At 44.0% G+C, this 22,769-nt stretch overlaps 1 protein-coding gene across 1 annotated transcript in view; it reads left to right on the forward strand.

Moving 5' to 3' along the window:
• The window catches only part of TMEM185A (transmembrane protein 185A), a 61,566-nt gene extending 39,114 nt beyond the window's left edge, over positions 1-22,452 (forward strand). The window contains exons 4-7 of the mRNA XM_073599271.1: positions 1,757-1,840; positions 1,979-2,155; positions 2,917-3,040; positions 20,364-22,452. Of these exons, the coding sequence (XP_073455372.1) occupies positions 1,757-1,840; positions 1,979-2,155; positions 2,917-3,040; positions 20,364-20,608 (630 nt within the window). The 3' untranslated portion in view covers positions 20,609-22,452. The remainder of the gene's footprint in view (positions 1-1,756; positions 1,841-1,978; positions 2,156-2,916; positions 3,041-20,363) is intronic.
• Positions 22,453-22,769: the final 317 nt, after the last annotated feature.

Below are 22,769 nucleotides of genomic sequence, written 5' to 3' on the forward strand. Positions count from 1 at the left end.
TAACTTACACCAGCATCTCAATGTGCCATATAAAGACTTCCAACTTTGGGCAGAGCTCCGGTCATTCATAAAGTTGTCAGGTTCATTTTTACCCAGTTCCTTTCTAAAAACTCATGGCTGTCATACCAGTACTCAGAGGGGAGAAAGGTCATTGGTATGGGCATATGCATTTTGGAGGATTTTATTTTTATTTTAAAAAAATTATTATATAAAATATAGCATTGGAGCAGAAATCTCGCTGGATAGATACAAAGGCCTAATTATCTAAATGTCCATAGGTATCTCACTGAATGAAGATTATGTAGGATGAGAGCTATAAGGATCTATACATTTGGAGATCTACCTCTCGTTTGCTTGTTCTGGAGTCCAGATTAAGACAAGCGGGCGTCAAAATATTACTATCACAAGGTGATTTAAACATGCGATGATTGAAGCCTAACAGGCATCATCGCTGTTTTCTCTGGAAAACATCAATGCTCATTCAGATAGAGCAAGGGCCATTTCTTGGGCTGAAAAGGTCAGCGCTTCTCCTCCCTAGATCTGAGGAACCGCATCCAGGTCCAGCTTCCAAACCTTCATGAAACATTACCGACCGGGCCTGTTCTCTAACCAGGTACAGGCTGTCAGGAGGAAGGTGTTTAATGCTGTGGTCCCGCCCTGATCAGGTAGTTCTATTTTGTCTTCTCTGTAAGCCATCCTGGAAGATGACTGGGGAAATTAAGAGTTATTACCTGTTAACTCACTTTCCAGGAATCTTCCAGGTCGGCGTCAGTTCCTTCCCTTGCTTTTATGAGACTAATGATGTAATCCTAAGCTGGTTGCACTAATGGGAGTTTTTTTATTGTTTTATCTGTGCCTTCAGTTATTTATTAATACTGAGGGGCTACTGTCTGTGCTCTGTCTTTTATGGTGTGGATCATATGTTTCCTGTGCCAGGTGAGAGGAGCCTATATCTCTAAGCCGTCCTGGAAGATTCCTGGAAATAAAGTTAACAGGTAATAACTCCCTTTTTGTACTGACTGTGGAATCCTTTTTTTGTAGTCCACACTTCTCACCCTTCTGTGTTTGCGAGCATGCTCTCAGTACTGCTTTTTCTACAATATTAAAGGAGAAGTCCAGCCAAAGCACATTTTGGCTGGGCTTCTCCTATGGACCTAAGTCTGCTCTCTGCTGACATCACGGATATCACCCTGCTCAGCCTCTCAGCGAGCTGCTGAGAGCCTGAGACGGCCGCTCCATCCCCTCCACATCTCTGCACTTCAATGAGCATTGAGGGAGATGAGCAGAGAGCTGTGACAGTCTACAGCTCTCTGCTCAAGGAGCTGTGAAAACCGAGTGATCGGCAATGATCGGTTTTCAGTGCAGAGGCAACGGGGGACAGATGCAGCATCGGAACCATGCTGCATCCACCGAGGTAAGTATGAATGGAGGAAAAAAAAAACCCTTACTTAAGGCATTCTGGGAGTAGGAGGGGGATAGTGTCTTGCCAGTGTCCAATCCCCCTGTTGGCTGCAGTATAACAAAGTCTAAGATTTCCTGTGTTCCTCAATAAAGTCCATGAAAAGGATTGAATAACAATTGTAGAGTACATGCACAGGCCCAGCAGGGACGATTATGATAAGTGGCTGTGGTGTTCTGAGAAAGGCCGCACAGATGGTATCTCACTCAATTGGGGGTAGTGGAATATATATACAGAAACTTTCACATTACGCTTATTTAGATATAGAAAATGTTTTTGTTTTCCCCTCTTTTGCAGTTGGAGATCTTGTGCTCTGTTAATATATTGCAGTTCATATTCATTGCACTAAGACTTGACGGCATCATCACTTGGCCATGGCTGGTAAGCATGTTTTTCCCCCTTAGTTTTGATTTAAGCCATGTGTGTCTGCCACAGCGTTAACATTCTTGGATAGCTGAGGTTTAATTAGTTACATGTGGTAGTTTTAATGTGTCATTTAACCATTTCTTTTCTATTTAGGTGGTGTGTGTGCCCCTCTGGATTCTTATGTCCTTCCTGTGTTTAGTGGTTTTGTATTATATTGTGTGGTCCGTCCTTTTCTTGCGATCGATGGATGTCATAGCCGAACAACGACGGACACACATCACCATGGCAGTTAGTTGGATGGCTATAGTTGTGCCGTTACTTACTTTTGAGGTATTTTAAAGTTGACAATGCAAACAAAAATATTTCTAATGCTAATATGGTCACATTTAAATGCCATTTACCCAAATGCATGTAAATGCTGGATTGTAGGTCTTGCCTGCTTATTTTGAACCAATGTGTTTTATACATTGAGTCACTGGCTCATAAACAAATACGCAGATAAGGTATATCTGAGAAAAGACAGAAGTTCTAATCTGCATTCTTAGTCTGGGCCAGCACATTGAAGCAAGAATGTCAGTATGACTGCCAGGCATTTTAACAGAGAGGTCAGCTGTTACAGAGCCTCTGTTTCTCTGACAGGATTGCTTTAAGTCAGCTGATGTTAAAGCCCAATTCAGGTCTTCCTCAGGCCATCATCCTGTAATGTTCTGAATGCTCTTTGGACCCTATTTTATAGTAGGCAGTCCTCCGTGAGGCAGTTCTTCACTGATGTGATGTCAGGACTGTCCTCTACATCATTACACTGGGTGCACAGTGCTGTAGCATTGTTTCCTCCGGGGCTGAGCCCAGAACACCTTGCACTTAAAGTATCTTCTAAGTGTTCCAGGTTGAATTATACAGGATGGTGACTATTCCACTGAGAGCTGCTTATTTTGTTTTTTCCTCTTGGGGGGGGGGGGGGGGGGTGTTAAAAAAATAGCCCAGAGTTGGCTTTTTAAATTCACATATGTGTTATTTTGTGTTTAGACAAAAGAAGTTGAGGTTATTGACTTTTACTGATGATTTTATATGTTGTTATATTTGTCTTTTAGATTCTGCTTGTACATCGCCTAGATGACCATAACTTGTTCTCCTACATCCCAATCTTTGTCCCTTTATGGCTTTCTTTAATCACTCTGATGGCAACAACATTTGGGCAAAAAGGAGGCAATCACTGTGAGTAGTAATCAGTAGAGCAAATAATTTTAAGCATATAAAATCCTGGCCTACAGTGAAGCTTTAGATTGTCACCCTTGTAATTGAAGTAAACCTTTTAAGGGTTCAGATATACAGATGAATTTTAACCACTTCAGCCCCGGATTTGCCCCCTTCCTGACTAGGCCATTTTTTGCAATACAGCACTGCTTCGCGACAGTAGCGCGGCCGTGCGACGTTGTACCCAAACAAAATTTATGTGCTTTTTTTTCCCCACAAATACAGCTTGCTTTTGGTGGTATTTGATCACATTGTTTTATATTTTGTACTCTTTTGCTATAATAAATATCCCAAAAATAATTAACCACTTGCCGCCCGCTATATAGCAGAATGACGGCGGCAAAGTGGTTTCAATATCCTGACTGGGCGTCATATGACGTTCGCAGGATATTGAGCCGCTGCGCGCCCCCGGGGGCACGCATCGAGGCGATCGTTGTTGCGGGGTGTCAGTCTGACACCCCACAACACCGATCTAGGTAAAGAGTCTCTGACGAAGACTCTTTACCACGTGATCAGCCGTGTCCAATCACGGCTGATCACGATGTAAATAGGAAGAGCCGTTGATCGGCTTTTCCTCACTCGCATCTGACAGACACGAGTAGAGGAGAGCCGATCGGCTGCTCTCCTGACAGGGGTCTGTGCTGACGGGGGTTGTGCTGATTGCACAGCCCCCCCTCGGATCCTACCCAGGACCACCAGGGATGCCGCCCAGGACCACCAGGGAAACCATCCACACTGGACCACCAGGTATGCCCCCTAGGCAGCTGCCAATCAGTGCCCACTCCAATGCCTACCACTGCTGCGTATCAGTACCCATCAGTGCCACGTATCAGTGCGCAGCAGTGCCGCCTATCAGTGCCACCCATAAGAACCCATCTTTGCAGCCTTTCAGTGCTGCCTATCAATGCCCATCAGTGCTGCATATCAGTGCCCGCTCATTGGTGCTGCCTTATCAGTGCCCATCAGTGAAAGAGAAAACTTACTTATTTACAAATTTTTTTAACAGGAACAAAAGCAAAACTTTTATTTTTTTCAAAATTTTCGGTCTTTTTTTATTTGTTTCGCAAAAAATAAAAACCGCAGAGGTGATCAAATACCACCAAAAGAAAGCTCTATTTGTGGGAACAAAATGATAAAAATTTAGTTTGGGTACAGTGTAGCATGACTGCGCAATTGTCATTCAAACTGCGACAGCGCTGAAAAGTGGTCTGGGCAGGAAGGTGTATAAGTGCCCTGTATTGAAGTGGTTAAAAAAAAAAAAAATTCATTCATAGAGTTCTGTGAATCAATGAACTACAACTACCATCAGCCTTTGAGGCTGACTGCTTGTAGTCTTTAATGAACTACCAGGGCATTGATGAGCGCTCTAGGGTAGATCATTGAGCTTCCTGTCATTCAGTAACTGCCTGGCTATCTGCAGGAGCCTGACAGTACACCCAAAGCTACCTGCAAAAAATGTGCATTTGTTTATTTTTAAAGGTAAAGTTATCCTTTTAACCAGTTACTGCCTGCCCACCGTCAAATGACGGCGGGACGGCTCTCGTTCTGGGACGAGGTGATATGACGTCGTCCCAATACGGCTGCTCTCGCGCGTGCGGCGATTGTGGCCGCGCCGTGCCCTGATCTCTCTATTGTGCTATTGTGTTCTGACAGTGGGACTGTCCCCTTCCAGAACACAGTGATTGGCTGCGCGTGCTGATCAGATGCTGGTTTTCCAGCATACTCGTTCCTCAGAAGCCAGTTGTGAGACTGACGTCTGTCGGACAAGATGCTGTACACACGGGCTGAAAGTTGGCCGGTGCCTTCTGAAGCAACCGTTTTTATACAGTTTTTGTCCTGTGCGTACCTAGCTTTAGGAATCAAACTCTCCTTTTTTTTTTTTTCCCCCCCCCACTGAGGGACACAGGAAGACTGAGTGTCAGGGTATCTTGTTCTCTATTGGTGGATTGGACATTAACAAACTAAAAAAATTTGGGCTAGCCCAGGATAACTCATTTAACTCCCGGCATGCCTTTTTTTTTTTTTTTTTTTTGCTAGTGTCCTAGGAGGATGGATGCCTTTTTCTCTGCTCTTCTGAGAAAAAACTAACCTAGCTAGCTCCTATTTCTTCTTCAATCAAAATTCCTGCCATATGACTGCTGAGCAGGTTTCTACTGTATATGCAACTATCCAGACCAGCCTTTCCTCAGCAGAGCAGTACATGGACCCCAGTAGCCTGGACTGTGACCTTCGGGCACTGGTCTCTGCATTGTGGCATTTTCCAGACTTGAGTTGTGGAATGCTCTTCCGGTCCACAGCTTTTGCATAGTCCCAGGTGTGACCCTGTCTTTGAAGACTCACTTTATGAGTAGGACGTTCAGGCTAAGGACCAAGAGTTAGACACTAGGATGGCTGGGTGCCATTTAAAATTCCTGCTCTCCACTGGTTTTTAGCATGGAAGAGGTTAACGCTGAGAAATCAAGTGCTGAGTTCATCTGCTGTGTGGATTGTCCTGTGTGTGTGTGTGTGTGTGTTTGCTCTGTACTCTTTCCCAGTAATCCTCATTGTGGAAACTTCTTATCGCTGCTGATCTCATTTGCAAGTCACACATGGAATTCTCTTTTGGTTCCTTTCTGTCTCCTGCTTACAGTTATCTGGTCACCATTGGTCGCCTGACCCATCTGCTGGGCTTGTGCGTATCTAAGGCTTGCCCTCGTACCGGAGCTATGTTGCATTCCACCTTGCAGTGCAACATGCCTGGTTGGTTAGATGTATAGAGTCAGTCCCACTGTACCGGTGGACTCCAATAAACACTCCTTTAATTGTTCTCGTTGTGCATGACACACAGGGGTTGATTTACTAAAACTTGAGAGTGTAAAATCTGGTCCAGCTGTGCATGGTAGCCAGTCGGCTTCTAACTTCAGCTTGTTCAATTAAGCTTTGACAAAAAAAATGGAAGTTGGTTTTCTTTTTTTTTTTCCACAAAAAAGAGTTTATTAAGAAGTTATCACAATTACATATATAGACAGTTGAACAGATTTTGACAGGTGCTCCATGACATTTTATACAATAATGATACAAAAAGTATAACTGTCACTGATGTCATGGGGAGTACAAACATATGGTAGGAGAATAAGAATGCATGAAAGGAGAACTCTCTAGGTACATTGCTACGAGACAGTATTTGCATACAAGTCTTATAGAGATCATGAGTACTTTGCGTGGTTTAAGTACAACAGAGTCCGGAACATAGTGGGTGGGGGTATGAGACTTGTGTGAAACTAAAGCAAGAAGGTTTGTCTCTATTAGGTCTTGGACTGTGTCGTGTTGTCACAGTCTGATATTGCGAGAGGGTTACGTAAGGGTTCGGGTAAAAAGGAAATATACTTTAGGTAATATGGGAGTGGTATAAAGGTTTAGAAGGGGAAGTGAGTATAGGGAAAAACAGAGGGAGGAAGGGGGAAAAGAGGGAGACGGTAGGGGAAGGATATAGATACAATGTTAGGGTAAGAAAGGGGGGATAGGATAGGGGGTAGGAGGGCCGCCCCCCCCTCCCGGCCAGCCTGTCTCGTATTTGGGGGTTCCTGAGGATCCTCTTGCCTCCTAAGGGAGGGAAGATGTCAGATTGGGAAGTACGACTTGTAGCAATTAGTGGTTTTAAAATGAAACCAGCAGGCCCATATGTTGGTGAATTTTTGTATGCGATCTTGTGAGGTATAGATCAATTCTTCCATCTCCTCAATTTTAGCAATCTTTGTCAGCCATTCTCTGATTGTCGGGGGGCTGGTTGAGCGCCATTTGACAGGAATGCATAATCTAGCTGCGTTTACCATATGCATGGCCAGTGATTTATGGTAAGATCTTTTAGGTAGGGTTGTATGATGGAGGAGATATTGTGCTGGAGCGAAGTCCAGGGTGTAAGTAGTGACTCTTTGTATTATGTCGTGAACCTCCCTCCAAAAAACCTGAAGGGTCGGACATTCCCACCATATGTGGATCATAGAGCCTACGTCACCATTACACCTCCAGCATGTATTTGGGATCGAGGGCGCGAATTTATGTATGCGAGATGGTGTTCTGTACCATTTGGTAAGTATTTTGTACCCATTCTCTTGGATGGCAACATTTAGTGAGCCTTTGTGGGTATGAATATATATGGTCTCCCAGTCTTCCTCAGTGAGGTCTAAGTGTAGGTCTTTGTGCCAGGATAAGTGAAGGGATTCAGTTTGAGAGTGGTGTGGTGTTTCTTGGAGGAGAGAATAGATGGTGGATATTAGGTGTCTTTGAGACGTGTTCTGAGTGCATAATGTTTCAAGTGGGGTTAGTTTTCTCGTCCATGTGTTATTGGAGGTAGTAGAAGAGAGAAAGTGTGTCAGCTGTCTATATGTCCAAAAAGGAAAATTTCTTGTGAGGGATAAGGATTTGAGGTTTTCATATGTTCGTAGCCGGTCTGCGTGGAAGAAATGGTGAGCTTGGACTTCTTCATGTGGCCATTCTTGTTTTAAGAATGTGTTTGACAGCCCCGGGGGGAAATCTGGGTTTCCCCTCAGGGAGGTCAAAGGCCCTGGTCGTGAAGATAATTGAGAGGTTGTCATGGCAGAGTTGAGGGCGAGCAGTGATGGGTAAATGAGAGGGTGTTTCTTGATTGGTTGTGTCCAGTGTTTGGATGAGATCCAGGGGAGGTAGTGTAAATGGCCAGGTACCAAGGAATTTTCCAGAGTCACCCAGGGTTTCCCTGATCTGGTAGTACACCAGTCCACTACTCTGGTTAAATGGCAGGCTAAGTAATATTTGTAGAGATCTGGAAGTGCAATCCCACCTTTGGTCTTGCTAGAGGTCAGACGAGAGTATTTGATTCTTGGAGGGCTGCTCCTCCAGATAAAGGTCGTACATGCCTTTTTGTATGAGTGAAAAAATGCGGGGGGTAAATGTATTGGGATGGTCTGCATTAAATATAGGAGGCGAGGGAGGACAATCATTTTAATCAAGGCCGAGCGTCCGAACCACGAAACGTTGAGCGTGGCCCACTCTTTTAGATCCGTCTGAATTTTCGAGAGAGCAGGGAGGAAATTCTGCTCATATAGGTCTGTAAGTTGTTTGGTGATTTGGATGCCTAGGTAAGTAATGGCGGTGTTTTTCCACTGAAAGGGAAATGAGTCTTGGCAGTGAGTGACCACCTGTGGGGGAAGGGATATGTTCAAAGCGTGTGATTTAGGGTAGTTTATCTTAAGATTCGATAAGGCCCCAAAGTGGTTGATGTCTTTCAATAAGTTGGGTAGGGTGATGTGAGGTGATTGGAGTGTTAGCAGGATATCGTCTGCGAAAGCTGCTACCTTAAATTCCCTCCGATTTATAGTTATTCCCTGGATGTCCGTGTTCGCACGTAGTCTATTTAGGAGGGGCTCTAGAGACAATACAAAAATAAGAGGGGACAAAGGACACCCCTGACGGGTACCATTGGTTATTGGGAAGGCGTTTGACAGGAGGCCGTTTGCTTTTACTTTTGCCGAGGGATTGTCGTATAAAGCGGTGATGTAGTTATATATGTGGGGTGGTAGACCAATGCCCTTCAGCACTGCGCGCATATAATCCCAAGCCACCCTGTCAAACGCCTTCTCGGCATCGAGAGATAGTAGGAATCCCTCCGTTCCCGAGGAGGTAAGCCAGTGGTGTATGTTTAAGGTGCGGATGGTGTTCTCTCTGGCCTCCCGTCCCGGGACAAAACCCACCTGGTCTGCTGAGATCAGGCCAGGAATCAGGGGTAATAGTCTATTTGCTAGAATTTTTGCATACAGTTTGATATCCACATTGAGTAATGAGATGGGTCTGTAATTGGCCGCCAGGGATGGATCCTTATCTGCTTTTGGTATAACTGCTATATGGGCTTCAAGCATATTGCCTGGTGAGGTGGAAGGGGCCGCTAGGGAATTGAAGGCCTTGAGCATTTGCGGTGAGAGCGTTTCTAGGAAGCTTTTGTAGTAAATTAGTGGTAGACCGTCTGGGCCTGGGCTCTTGCCTACTTTCATTTGTTTTATTGCCAAACCCAATTCCTCTATGGTCATGTGTCCTTCTAAATTAGCGGCTTGTTGTGGGGTTATTGGTTTAGGGCAGTATTGGGTTAGAAAGTCATGTATTTGAGATTGGCGAGGAGAGGTGTTGGGTGAGTCTGTATTATGGGATGGCAGATTATATAGTTTAGAGTAAAAGCTTTCGAAATGGGCCGCAATGTCCTCATTTTTAGAAATCACCGCACCCCCGTCGGTGCGAAGGTGGTGAATTATGGAAGAAGTCTTGGCCGCTTGTATAGTGCGGGCAAGCAATCTTCCGCTTTTGTTACCGTGTTCGTAAAAAACTTTTTGTCTGAGTACATATTGACGCCTCGTGCGTTTTCCTAGTTCTTCCATTAGATTGGTCCTAGCATAAAGAAGGTCCTGTAATGTGGATTGAGATGTGGATTGTTTGTGTGTTTTTTCGAGTTTATTAATAGTTTCGATGAGGGATGCAATATGGGCCTGTCTGATTTTCTTCTCTTTTGTTGCCAGGGCTATGAGTTTCCCCCTTATGACACATTTATGGGCTTCCCAGATCGTAACCGGGGTTATCTCTGGGGAGGAATTTTCTTGAAAGTACTGTTGAAGTCGGGTGTTTATTTGTCTTATTACGTCAGGGTCTTTAAGGAGGGATGGATTAAGTCTCCATGTTTTGGTTCTAGTGTTGTAGTCCGGGAATGTTAGAGTGATCGTGATGGGGTGATGGTCCGATAGGAACATAGGTTCTATTGTGGCGTGGGAGAGGTGAGTTAAGTCTGTTTGGGATAGAAATATATAGTCAATTCTCGAGTATTTTTGGTGTGGGGAGGAGAAGAATGTATAATCTTTGTCCGTCGGGTGTATGGTACGCCAGGAGTCATGGAGTGTCAAGTTCTGTAATTGGAGTTTAATTTGTCGCAATGCCCGATAGGGGAGCACAGAGGTTCCCGTGGAGGAATCTAGGTTTGGATTTAGTGGGACATTGAAATCGCCACCAAGAAGTAATATACCCTCTTGAAATGTGGATAGGAGGTCACAGATTTGTCTGAAGAAAGTTACTTGGTGCTCATTTGGGCAGTACACATTAGCAATTGTGATTGGTTTTAATGCGTAAGTGCCTTTGATAAAAATGTATCTACCCTCTTGGTCAATCAGGGAGTCTTTCAATTGAAAGTCAGCGTGTTTGGAAATAAGGATAGAAACTCCTTTTGTTTTTGAGGTTGGGTTCGTGGCGTGGAGTGCCTGTTTATATACATGGTTCGACAGTTTGGGGATATATTTTGCGCAGAAATGTGTTTCCTGTAGTAGGAGGAAGTGGGCTTTGTGTTTTGTCAGTTCTGATAATACTTGCGTCCTTTTTTCCGGGATATTTAAACCTTTTACATTTAGTGATAGGCATTTGAGAGAGAGTTGTTGTGTAGAGATTGCAGCTTTCTTCGACATTGTGGGTGTTTATATAATCAGAGGGTACTAAGTTGAGCTAGCTAGTGTCGTGTCTTGCGCACGTGTTGTAGGGTGGAACAATGAGTAAATGAGGGCTGGAGGGGGGGAAGGAGGGGCGGCCCCCGCCCCGTAGAGAGGATGGAAGGTAGAGAAAGTGCAGAATGGACAGGGGGGGATAGACCCAATAGAGATAATGGGGCAAAAAGGAAGTGGGAGGGTAGGAGGTAGAAGGAGCGGGAGGGGGAGGGGGAAGGGGGTAGGAGAAGAGGCAAAGGAGAGTCAAATTAGGTAAACTTAAAGTCTGGGGGGTGAGGGGACGTACCTCAAAATTAGAATGGGTACGCGAATAGGGTGTACCGGAGGTGGACGTAGGTTTGCCTATCCACCTATGGGGTAGATGGCCGGGTTAGTAGCTCTAGTCCGTACGGACAGCTGTGTGGGGTAAGTGAACTGTGGTAGGAAGGAGTGCTGCAGCACTATGGAGGACGAAACCTGCTGAATGTTAGTGGTTGGGGGCTTGTGGACTTATGCGTTACACTACAGTAAAGGAGTCTATGTATGGGTGATCCGGGACCATAAGACTGTTGGTTCATTCCTGTGGTTAGTATAAGTTGTGGTACTTTATGTACTGCTTCTGGTAATAATAATAGTATCCCAGGATCCCTAAGGTTAACAACAAAGAAAGAAAAAAAGAGAAAAAAAAAAAAAAAAAAAATTCTCTTTCTCTTTCCCTCTCAAAGCATAGTAAACATGTAGAAAATAAACAAGAATAACCGCCTATGATAGCCTGACCTCTTGGGGGGCTCAATCATTAGGAAAAGGGAGAGTAAACTGCTACTCATAAACTTCTGTGTGGTATTGTAGTTAGGTTTGTTCAGTGTTCCTTTACATTACGAATTTCCTGCTCCCCTTATCAAAGGGGCAAACCTGTTAGTGTGGGAGCCTGGATCTCCACGCCAAGTGTATTTAAAAACTTAGGTGGTGCAGACCTTAACTCTAAGGGGTGTTTGTATTGATAAGGGTTTGTTGTCAATGGGATGGATTAGCATCATTTCCTTCTAATTAGTGGTTCCGTAGGATTTCAGAGTGCTTAATCTAGGTTCATAGGGCTTGGAAGAGGTAGGATTAATATCATTGGAAGGGAGAATTAACTGCATGTTCTGGCGAAAATAGGTCTCCCCTACCCCATGTTTAGGCAAGAGTAGAGGGTTTAAGGATCCAGGCTCCCACTGTTGTCTTACACGCACAGTCTTAACCATTTAAAACAAACAAAATAAGCGTTTTTAACATAACTAAGAAAAGAAATGGAAATACATCCCTTTGCTTTAAGCAAGAGGAAATGGCCTATTCGGGCAACAAATGATACACCTGAGGCAAGTGTAGACCTGGCATTAGTGTTAGTGCTGCGACTGAAGAAGATAACTGATCGGTCACCTCTGACTGAGGCGTTACTCACAAGTCCAGATGAGGTGGTGAAGTGATTGCCAGGATTATGTATATGCGTCTCTTATCTGAGCGAAGGGTTGACAGTGTTAGTCTTTGAGGAGGCTGGTGTTGCTTCTTCAGCTACACGGAGAGGAGGATAAGAAAAAAAAAAAAAAAAAAAAAAAAAAAAAAAAAAAAAAAAAAGGAGGGGGGAAGGGGGGTGGAAGTATGTTAGAAGGGAGGAAGAGTTAGAGTTACTGTGTAGTAACCATATGGTTAGTACAAATGAGGGTGATGTCTTCTAGTGGTTCAGACGAGGAGTGCCTGCCAGGCCTGGGCTGCGTGCTGAGAGGTCACGGCGGGACTGACGATCTCCAGGTGAGGTAGGGTCCAGTCTGCGTCGTCTGGATCGTTGTCTTTGGGCTTTGGGAGATGACTCGCATGAGACTGGCTTCCATGGATCCACAGGGAAGTAGAAAGCATGCCACTCTGGTATGTCCATCTGAGGAATGTCCATTTGTTCGCAGAAGGCGGGTAGGTCTTCCGGGGTTCTAAGAAAGGCAGTGCGACCCCTAGTGGATGCTGACAGGCAGAACGGGAATTTCCATCTATACTGGATGTTATGCGAGCGAAGTACTTCCAGCAGGGGGCGCAGGGTACGTCTGTTTTGTAGAGTGATTTGAGATAGGTCCTGAAACAATTTTACTTCAGTACCATTGAGTAATATGCGGCCTCTATCTCTTGCTTTTTTAAGAATCTCCTCTTTCAAGGGGAAGTTGACAATACAGCAGATGATGTCCCTGGGTGGTTCATTGTCGCAGGGAGGGGGTCTTAATGCGCGGTGTATGCGTTCCATCTCTACGGGGGAGTCTGCTGGTCGGCCCAATAAGTCATTAAAGATGGAACATACTGTGTGTTGTAGTGCGGCCTGGTCAATTCCCTCCGGGACCCCCCTCACTCTCACGTTGTGCCTGCGTCCCCTATTGTCCAGGTCTTCCACTTGTCTGTGGAGCTCAAATAAGTGTGGCAGCTGTGCATCATACGTTTTCTGTACTTGCCTGATAGCGGTCGCCTGTGTACGCGTATTCTCCTCCACTGTTGCGATTCGATCGTTCATTGCGTGAATGTCCGCCTTGAGATCTGAAATCGCCGACATCATGGTATGTTTGATGTCTAGGGCCACCCTCTGGAGGTCTCTTTGTAGGTCTAGTAGGCTTGGCAGCGGAGCTCCAGGGTCGTCTTTGTCCATAGTCGGGTCCGTGCTGCTTCTAATTGAGTCCGGGGATGAGGCCTGTATAGCGTGTGAGGCCCGTGCGGCCTGTGATGCCTCGAGGTGCACCGTTTGTCTGGTCCGGAAAATCTCTGGGATGTTTCCGCTGATCTGCGTGCCTGGCTCTTTTTGTGTACGGGGTGTTGAGGTACTTCTGTTGGGCTTTCCCATCATGGGTGAGCGAATTTAGAGCCCCAAATAAGGCGTTTATCGTCCTCCAAGTGCGGGAGCTTCTTGTTCAAGCAGCCATCTCGTTTCCCGTCCAGGCCACGCCCCCGGAAGTTGGTTTTCTATACAGAGCTGCACCAGAGTCTATTCCATCCTCCTAGTCTCCCTAACTCTGTTGGGCATGCGGGCAAGATATATTTTTCCCAAGAAATTCTCTGTGGGATTCCTGGCCTCTTGCCAATTGTTCTGGAGCATCATTTGGGCCTTAGCACTATTAAGGGTCAGGTTACTTTGCTAGATGGCTTCCCACTATTTAATGAAGACCTTTTCTGCAGAGTTTCCCCCATGTGGATCCATTGTGACTCCACTGGAGTTTAATTTGGCTCTCTGAGCATTTCAAAAAACATAATTTTAACCTATTAGGGATATTCCCCATTCCACTCTTAACCACTTCAGCCCCGGAAGGATTTACCCCCTTCCTGACCAGAGGTCTTTTTACAATTCGGCACTGCGTCGCTTTAACTGCTAATTGCGCGGTCATGCAATGCTGTACCCAAACGAAATTTGCATCCTTTTCTTCCCACAAATAGAGCTTTCTTTTGATGGTATTTGATCACCTCTGCCGTTTTTATTTTTTGCGCTATAAACGGAAAAAGACCGAAAATTTTGAAAAAAAATGATATTTTCTACTTTTTGTTATAAAAAAAATCCAATAAACTAAATTTTAGTCATACATTTAGGCCAAAATGTATTCGGCCACATGTCTTTGGTAAAAAAAAATGTCAATAAGCGTATATTTATTGGTTTGCGCAAAAGTTATAGCGTCTACAAACTAGGGTACATTTTCTGGAATTTACACAGCTTTTAGTTTATGACCGCCTATGTCATTTCTTGAGGTGCTAAAATGGCAGGGCAGTACAACCCCCCCCCCAAATGACCCCATTTTGGAAAGTAGACACCCCAAGGAAATTGCTGAGAGGCATGTTGAGCCCATTGAATATTTATTTTTTTTGTCCCAAGTGATTGAATAATGACAAAAAAAAAAAAAAAAAAAAAATTTACAAAAAGTTGTCACTAAATGATATATTGCTCACACAGGCCATGGGCATATGTGGAATTGCACCCCAAAATACATTCAGCTGCTTCTCCTGAGTACGGGGATACCACATGTGTGGCACTTTTTGGGAGCCTAGCCGCGTACGGGGCCCCGAAAACCAATCACCGCCTTCAGGATTTCTAAGGGCATACATTTTTGATTTCACTCCTCACTACCTATCACAGTTTTGAAGGCCATAAAATGCCAAGATGGCACAAACCCCCCCCCAAATGACCCAATTTTGGAAAGTAGACACCCCAAGCTATTTGCTGAGAGGCATGGTGAGTATTTTGCAGCTCTCATTTGTTTTTGAAAATTAAGAAAGACCAGAAAAAAATTTTTTTTTTTTTCTTTTTTCAATTTTCAAAACTTTGTGACAAAAAGTGAGGTCTGCAAAATACTCACTATACCTCTCAGCAAATAGCCTGGGGTGTCTACTTTCCAAAATTGGGTCATTTGGGGGGTTTTGTGCCACCTGGGCATTCCATGGCCTCCGAAACTGTGATAGGCAGTGAAGAGTGAAATCAAAAATTTACGGCCTTAGAAAGCCTGAAGGCGGTGCTTGGTTTTCGGAGTCCCGTGCGCGGCTAGGCTCCCAAAAAGTCTCACACATGTGGTATCCCCGTACTCAGGAGAAGCAACAGAATTTATTTTGGGGTGTAATTTCACAAATCACCATGGCATGTTTGAGCAATATAACATTTAGTGACAACTTTGTGCAAAAAAAATAAATAAATAAATAAAATTTGTCTCTTTCCCGCAACTTGTGTCACAATATAAAATATTCCATGGACTTGACATGCCTCTCAGCAAATAGCTTGGGGTGTCTACTTTCCAAAATGGGGTCATTTGGGGGGGGGGTTTGAACGGTCCTGGCATTTTATGCACGACATTTAGAAGCTTATGTCACACATCACCCACTCTTCTAACCACTTGAAGACAAAGCCCTTTCTGACACTTTTTGATTACATGAAAAAATTATTTTTTTTTGCAAGAAAATTACTTTGAACCCCCAAACATTATATATTATTTTAAAGCAAATGCCCTACAGATTAAAATGGTGGGTGTTTCATTTTTTTTTTTCACACAGTAATTGCGCAGCGATTTTTCAAACGCATTTTTTGTGGAAAAAACACACTTTTTTAAATTTTAATGCACTAAAACACACTATATGGCCCAAATGTTTGATGAAATAAAAAAGATGATCTTAGGCTGAGTACATGGATACCAAACATGACATGCTTTAAAATTGCGCACAAACGTGCAGTGGCAACAAAATTAATACATTTTTAAAAGCCTTTAAAAGCCTTTACAGGTTACCACTTTAGATTTACAGAGGAGGTCTACTGCTAAAATTACTGCCCTCGATCTGACCTTTGCGGTGATACCTCACATGCATGGTGCAATTGCTGTTTACATTTGACGCCAGACCGACGCTTGCGTTCGCCTTAGCGCGAGAGCAGGGGGGACAGGGGTGCTTTTTTTTTTTTTTTTTTTTTTCTTTATTATTTTTTTGCTTTTTTATCTTATTTTTAAACTTTTCCTTTCATTTTTTTTTTTTAAATCATTTTTATTGTTATCTCAGGGAATGTAAATATCCCCTATGATAGCAATAGGTAGTGACAGGTACTCTTTTTTGAAAAAATTGGGGTCTATTAGACCCTAGATCTCTCCTCTGCCCTCAAAGCATCTGACCACACCAAGATCGGTGTGATAAAATGCTTCCCCAATTTCCCAATGGCGCTGTTTACATCCGGCGAAATCTAAGTCATAAAATGCTCGTAGCTTCCGGTTTCTTAGGCCATAGAGATGTTTGGAGCCACTCTGGTCTCTGATCAGCTCTATGGTCAGCTGGCTGAATCACCGGCTGCATTCTCAGGTTCCCTGTTGAGACAGGAGAGCCAGAGAAAAACACGGAAGACGGTGGGGGGGGGGCGGGGGGCATTCCCTCCCACTGCTTGTAAAAGCAGTCTAGAGGCTAATTAGCCGCTAGGATTGCTTTTACATGAAAGCCGACCGCTGGCTAAAAAGAATGATACCAAGATGATACCTAAACCTGCAGGCATCATTCTGGTATAACCACTCAAAGTCGTGAATGGCGTACCTGAAGACAAAAAAATGGTTAACAATAAAGCACAGTAAACGGTAAAGTATAAAAAATTGCATACCTGAAAAGCAAACATGATAAAACATTGCAGAATATAATACAGTAAAAAAGAGCAGAACAATAGAGAGAGAATAGAGAGAGAGAGAACAATGAAACGACAACTATTTTTTTTTATTTTTGTTTGTGTTTTTTTTTTTTTTACACTTTTTTTTGTAACTGTAACTTTTATAACTGTAACCGGTTCCAGGTTCGGGTCTCTCAAAATGCGATGGCATCTTGGGAGACCCTGTGAAAGTGTGCCTAGTCTGTGCAATGCTGTACCCTACGCTAATACTCAACTAGTGAATGGTAGCGTTCAAAACATTCACCAATGCAAAGACCAGGATTGTCAGGACAGGAGGGACAATAATAGCGGGTGTCACGCCTATATCCGCGCTTGCTGCAGACACAACATCTTTTTTGGGGGGGTTCGTTGGGTAGGGGTACTCGGGAGGACATATAAATGCCTCTCATGCAGCCGACTGCATTTGGTTGGGGATGTGAAAGGGGGAAGTACGGGCGCTGCAGAAGTGGTGGGTTCCCAATTAGGATTGGCGAATGCAGCAGGAAGGGCATTATGGGCACGACAGGCCTATGTTTGTCTTTTTGGTGGCAGCGGGACACTACTTGTGCTTGCCACCTCACCAGCTTGAACTGCACTTATGGGACTCGCCACGTCACCAAGTGTTACTGCAGTGCTGGTTTGACTACGACCGGGGTGTACTAGGCCGCTGGTGCTTGCCAGTTCACCAAAACGCTACAAAAAAAAGTGACAGTGATCGATCGATACTGCACTTGGGTGGGCTGGGCTGGGCCGGGCGGAGGGGCAAAACGCAGGTGCTAGCAGGTATCTGGGCTGATCCCGCTAACACTGCGTTTTTGGGTACCCTAAACTGCTGGGGACGCTAGTATAGATCTGATCGGATCAGATATTGATCCGATCAGATACTATACCACTAAGGGAGGCGTATGCTGCGTGCGTGGGTGTTAGCGGTACTGGCGCTAATCTGACGCTGCCTGGGGCTGGTGCTTGCCAGTTCACCAAAATGCTACCAAGAAAACTGTTAGCGATCGCAGGGATCAGGCCTGACTCTGCGAACGCTGCAGTTATGCGTTTAGTGTTTTGTAAGTGACAGTGATCGATCGATACTGCACTTGGGTGGGCTGAGCTGGGCCGGGCGGAGGGGAAAAACGCAGGTGCTAGCAGGTATCTGGGCTGATCCCGCTAACACTGCGTTTTTGGGAACCCTAAACTGCTGGAGACGCTAGTATAGATCTGATCGGATCAGATATTGATGCGTTCAGATACTATACCACTAAGGGAGGTGTACGGTGCGTGTACGGTGCGTGCGTGGGTGTTCGCGGTACTGGCGCTAATCTGACGCTGCCTGGGGCGACGCATATCACCGCCGGGCGATCAGGGGGCTAAACCTTTATTCGGTAATAAACGGCGGGTGCCCTGACACTATAAAAAATAAACGAACTAACCAGCGTCACCCGTAACAGTTATACGGTGATCAGTGGTGAAAGGGTTAACTAGGGGGCAATCAAGGGGTTAAAACATTTATTAGATAGTATATGGGGGTCCCTGTCGCTATAAAACGCTGACAGCGCACCTAAATATTTACGTTCCTAACTAGCGTCACCAGTGACACTAATACAGCGATCAGAAAAATGATCGCTTAGCGACACTGGCGACAGGGGGTGATCAAGGGGTTAAAACTTTATTAGGGGGGGTTAGGGGGGTACCCTAGACCTACAGGGGGCTAACACTCACTGTCCTACCACAGTAACTGTCACAAACTGACACTATGCAGTAATCAGGAAAAAAAAAAAAAACTGCTGGTGTCAGTTTGTGACTGGGGGGTGGGGGGGTGATTGGGGGCGATCGGGGGTGTTTAGTGTGCCTGGCATGTTCTACTGTGTTGTGTGTGAGTGTTGGTGCACTTACATGTCGTCTCTCCTCGGCGCTGGAACGGAAACTGCCCAGCCGAGGAGAGATGACATCACATCCTCTGCCTCTGTGTACTATACAGAGGCAGGGGATGTTTCTCATTGGCTGGGAGCGATCGCGAGGGGGGGGCCATGATCGGATGGTCTCCCCCTCGTCCCTCATCGCTCCTAACCAAATGCCGACCGCCGATGGCACCGGGGGGGGGGGACCCCCCTGCCCGCGTGAAGGCAATCACGTACCAGGTACGTGATTTTGCCTGCCCGTGCCGCTCTGCTCACGTATATAGACGTGAGGCGGTCGGCAAGTGGTTAAGCTGGTCATACATGAATCATTTTCTTTCATTCAACCAGCGAGTTGGAAAAAAAAGATGATTAGAGTCCCCTATCCACACACTTGATGAATCACTCCCGCTGTACTATTGCGTTCTGACAACGAGGGCCCTTTTTACCGTCAGAACACACTAATCAGTGTTGCTGGTTATAGCTGGCGGCACTGATTGTTCAGGAAAAAAAAAATGACCGGCTGGTGTACAAAAGTTGATTGGTAGATCGGCCTCTGTACAACTGGCCGTCTCATACATGGATCAGAATTCGGCCAATCCATGCTGAACTGTCCACCTTCATTCACAAAGTTGCATTACTTGTTGCCACTTATTCTGCGAAGCAAGAGTCTGAGCTTTAGGCCTTATTTTGTAAAAGCAATGTTTCTCAACTCCAGTCCTCAAGTACCCCCCAGGTCATGTTTTCAGGATTTCCCTCAGATGAAAGGGCTGTGGTAATTACCAAGGCAGTGAAACTAATCAAATCACCTGTGCAAAATAATGGAAAGCCTGAAAACATGCCCTGAAGGGGGTACTTGAGGACTGGAGTTAAGAAACATTGTTGTAAAGAACCAATTCTGGTCTTAAACAAGGACAAGGTGGTCATGAGGCCATACTTCAACCTCATACCTACCAAAAGTAGTTTTGGCCTCTCGCTTCAACCAGGACATTGTTCTTTCATTTTTATGGCTCTAGTTCATCAGAGGATTGCCTAGAGTAGTTTGATGTGGGAGTGACCCTACGCCACAGCCACTGCTTCCTTCAGAAAGACCAAGTCATTTCTGGGGGTTTCTGTAAGGGTTAACCTGGCTTCTTTTTCAACCACTTCTTGGTCACTCAGACTCAGGCCATCTTTCAGATTTATCAGGTGCCATCTTTTTCTGTCAAGGCACATTCCACTAGTTTCTCAGATTTGCAAGCTGTTACCTGATCTTTTGTTCACACATTCTCATTCTACCGGGTGGATATTCGGGCTGTTAACCACCCCAAAGTTGTTCTGCTTTTGGACATCTCAATAGCCTATGTCCCTCAATGAATGAACAAGAAAATAGGATTTTGGTACTCTCCATAAAATTCTGTTCTTGAAGTGCATTGAGGGACAGAGGTCCCACTCCTGTGTGTGTTTTTTGATCTTGATCTTGCTCTTGTTAATGCTTTGCTACAAAATTGGCATGCTGGGAATAGGAGAGATTATCCTGGGCCGGCCCACCTTTTTTTGTTGCAAGTGTTCAATCTTCTTGTAGGTGGCGGTATATCCCCCACAGGCTAAGGCTTCCTGTGTCTCACAATGAACTCCCAAGGAAAGAATTGTGTGGGGAGTACAAAACATCTATTTGGTAATTCATAATCTGGGTCTGGGAAAGTTTGTCAAAGATTGAGGTGCCTTAGCACAATTTGAAGCATAGGAAAGTATTGGCTATACAGTACCCTAACAAATCGCAATTTTTTTTCTAGGGTGGTTTGGCATTCGGAAAGACTTCTGTCAGTTCCTGCTAGAGATTTTCCCTTTCCTTCGGGAATACGGCAATATATCCTATGATATTCATCATGAGGACAGTGAAGATGCAGATGAAACGCCTGTACCAGAACCTCCCAAAATTGCCCCAATGTTTCGAAAAAAGACTGGCGTAGTAATTACACAAAGCCCAGGCAAATATGTTGTGCCTCCTCCCAAGCTGAACATTGATATGCCAGATTAGAGGGACTTCAAGACATGAAGAACTTGCATAGGTGCACTTACCTGTTTCCAGCCCGAGGGTAAAAGCAGCTCTTCACAATGAGACCAGACTATATACGCTACTGACCTCACTTCATTTTTGTTTCTTTTGCTTTGTTTTTAAAAACTTTATTTTTAAAATGCAGCATAACAGTATCAGTGCTGCTGCATTGAAATCTTCTCTCCCTGACCATGTCAGCTCAGCTAACAGACGATCAATGTAGCTACTCATTACATGCTTGGACTTCTAAGAGAATAAATTAATGTTATTGTGAAATGCCATTTGGCATACCTGTAAAGGTTATTCTTGTGTTTGAAGTGCAGCTATTATGCAAGGCTCCTTCTGCTTTGGACAAAACTATTGCATTACCTACTTTATACCACTAGTATATTTTTATGTATGAAATATTGACCTATAAAAACCTGAGCACTGCTTCTGTAATAGTAAGTAGGGGATCAACATTCTGGCCTGCCTCCCATTTCATGGAACTAGGACCCCACTTTTCACCTGCTAGAGAAACTGAATAGAGCAGCCAACCATGACCCACAAGAAATGCTTAGGGGACCCCTAAAGGCATGCTTTTACCACTTAGACTGGGCAAGGTGTGCAGTGGCCGGGCTATCTCTCCCTATTTAGAGCAGCTAACCAGTTTAAATTAAACACTCCATGAGTGCTAATATATGTAAAAACCGACTTCAGTCTACCTAGTGAATTTTAACAATAAATAGGAGGATGGCTTTTGCTCATAAAAGAAATTTGGGGTGGAGGGACTGACCTTCACCCTTTTTAGAAGGCAAAAGCAATAAGGAAATTTTAGTTTAGCCTGGCAAATCCATTTTTTTTATGTGCCTATCTTGGAATTTGCAATCTACCCTGGGCATCTGGTAGGTGACTGCATCTTGATGCAATTTGCATAGGTAAGGTCCTTGAAGGAAGATTATTTAAGTAGTATTCCACCAGTAAAGTCACCAATCCTGTTCTGTATACTTGTTTTGGGTCAGTGACCGTATTGAAGCCAGACAGCCAGGCAATTATTATTGTTTAGGTTATAAGCAATGACAAGTTCCATATTTCTGTATGACAGTTTAAAATGTAAAAGACCATTATTTTATTTTTTTGTTTAAGTTCTGGGCCATTAACTTTCTAAGTATGACATTCTCTGACTTTCCAGTGCTCCACTAAAATGTTATCAGCAATCTCAAGCACTTTGCTGCAACAAAAGGTCAGGGGGCCCTAAAAAGGCAAACCAACACCCAAAAAAACAAAACAAAAAAAGAAGGCCCTGGTTGTCAAAATGACGTTTTGTTCTTCATTGATCATCTCTAAGTAGAAATACCCTTTGATGACACTTAAAAAGATGGTAGTATTTGAGAAGCAGGCATTGACCCAATCTTAACCCTCTGGGTTTTTTTTTCTGTAGGTATTGCAGCCTTGCTTGTTTGTATAGTATTTATAAAATTGTTTTAGCAATGTAATATATTCTGTTCAAATTATACTTGTGTACAGTATAAATTTGTTAAATACAAAATATTTTTTTAAATAAGATTTGTTTGTAAAAAAAATAAAGCTTATGTTTCCAGATTTGTCATTTATAATTTACATTTTAAATACTGTCGGATGTGTATCGTCAAAACAAAAAGCCAGTACCTTTTTCGTGTGGTTTCCTTTTTTTTTTTTTTTTTCTTTCACACTGATCTAGAAAATCACTATCCGAATTGAATGTTAATTATTATGCACTGAAACAGTGTTGCTTGTAAAGTTTACTGGCCAACCTTTATTAACATGTTTCTGTTGCAAGTGTTCAGTAAACTCTTTGAATGTCTTAAGATCTTTTGGTGTTTGGACTGTTATTTACAAACATACTAGAGCTGATGAGCAATGGAACATAGTAAAGCGGTATTGCCTATAGTAACCATTCCACTGTTTATTTCGATTAGCAGTGTATATCCCTTTTTTTTTTCTTTTTGCACTATATGTATACAAGCCTTCTTTTACAAATGAAACACTCTCTGCATGGCAAAGGAAGCCTAGATCGCTATGGGTTTGCTAATGAGACAATGCAGCAACTGCTTTACCCATAGAGTTCCAGAGAACTGATGTAATCATTACCATCCATATTATTAATATGCAGGGAGCTCTGGAA

This window comes from Aquarana catesbeiana, linkage group LG09 (genome assembly GCF_042186555.1).
Source record: "Aquarana catesbeiana isolate 2022-GZ linkage group LG09, ASM4218655v1, whole genome shotgun sequence".
In the NCBI taxonomy this organism is placed as follows: Eukaryota; Metazoa; Chordata; class Amphibia; order Anura; family Ranidae; genus Aquarana; species Aquarana catesbeiana.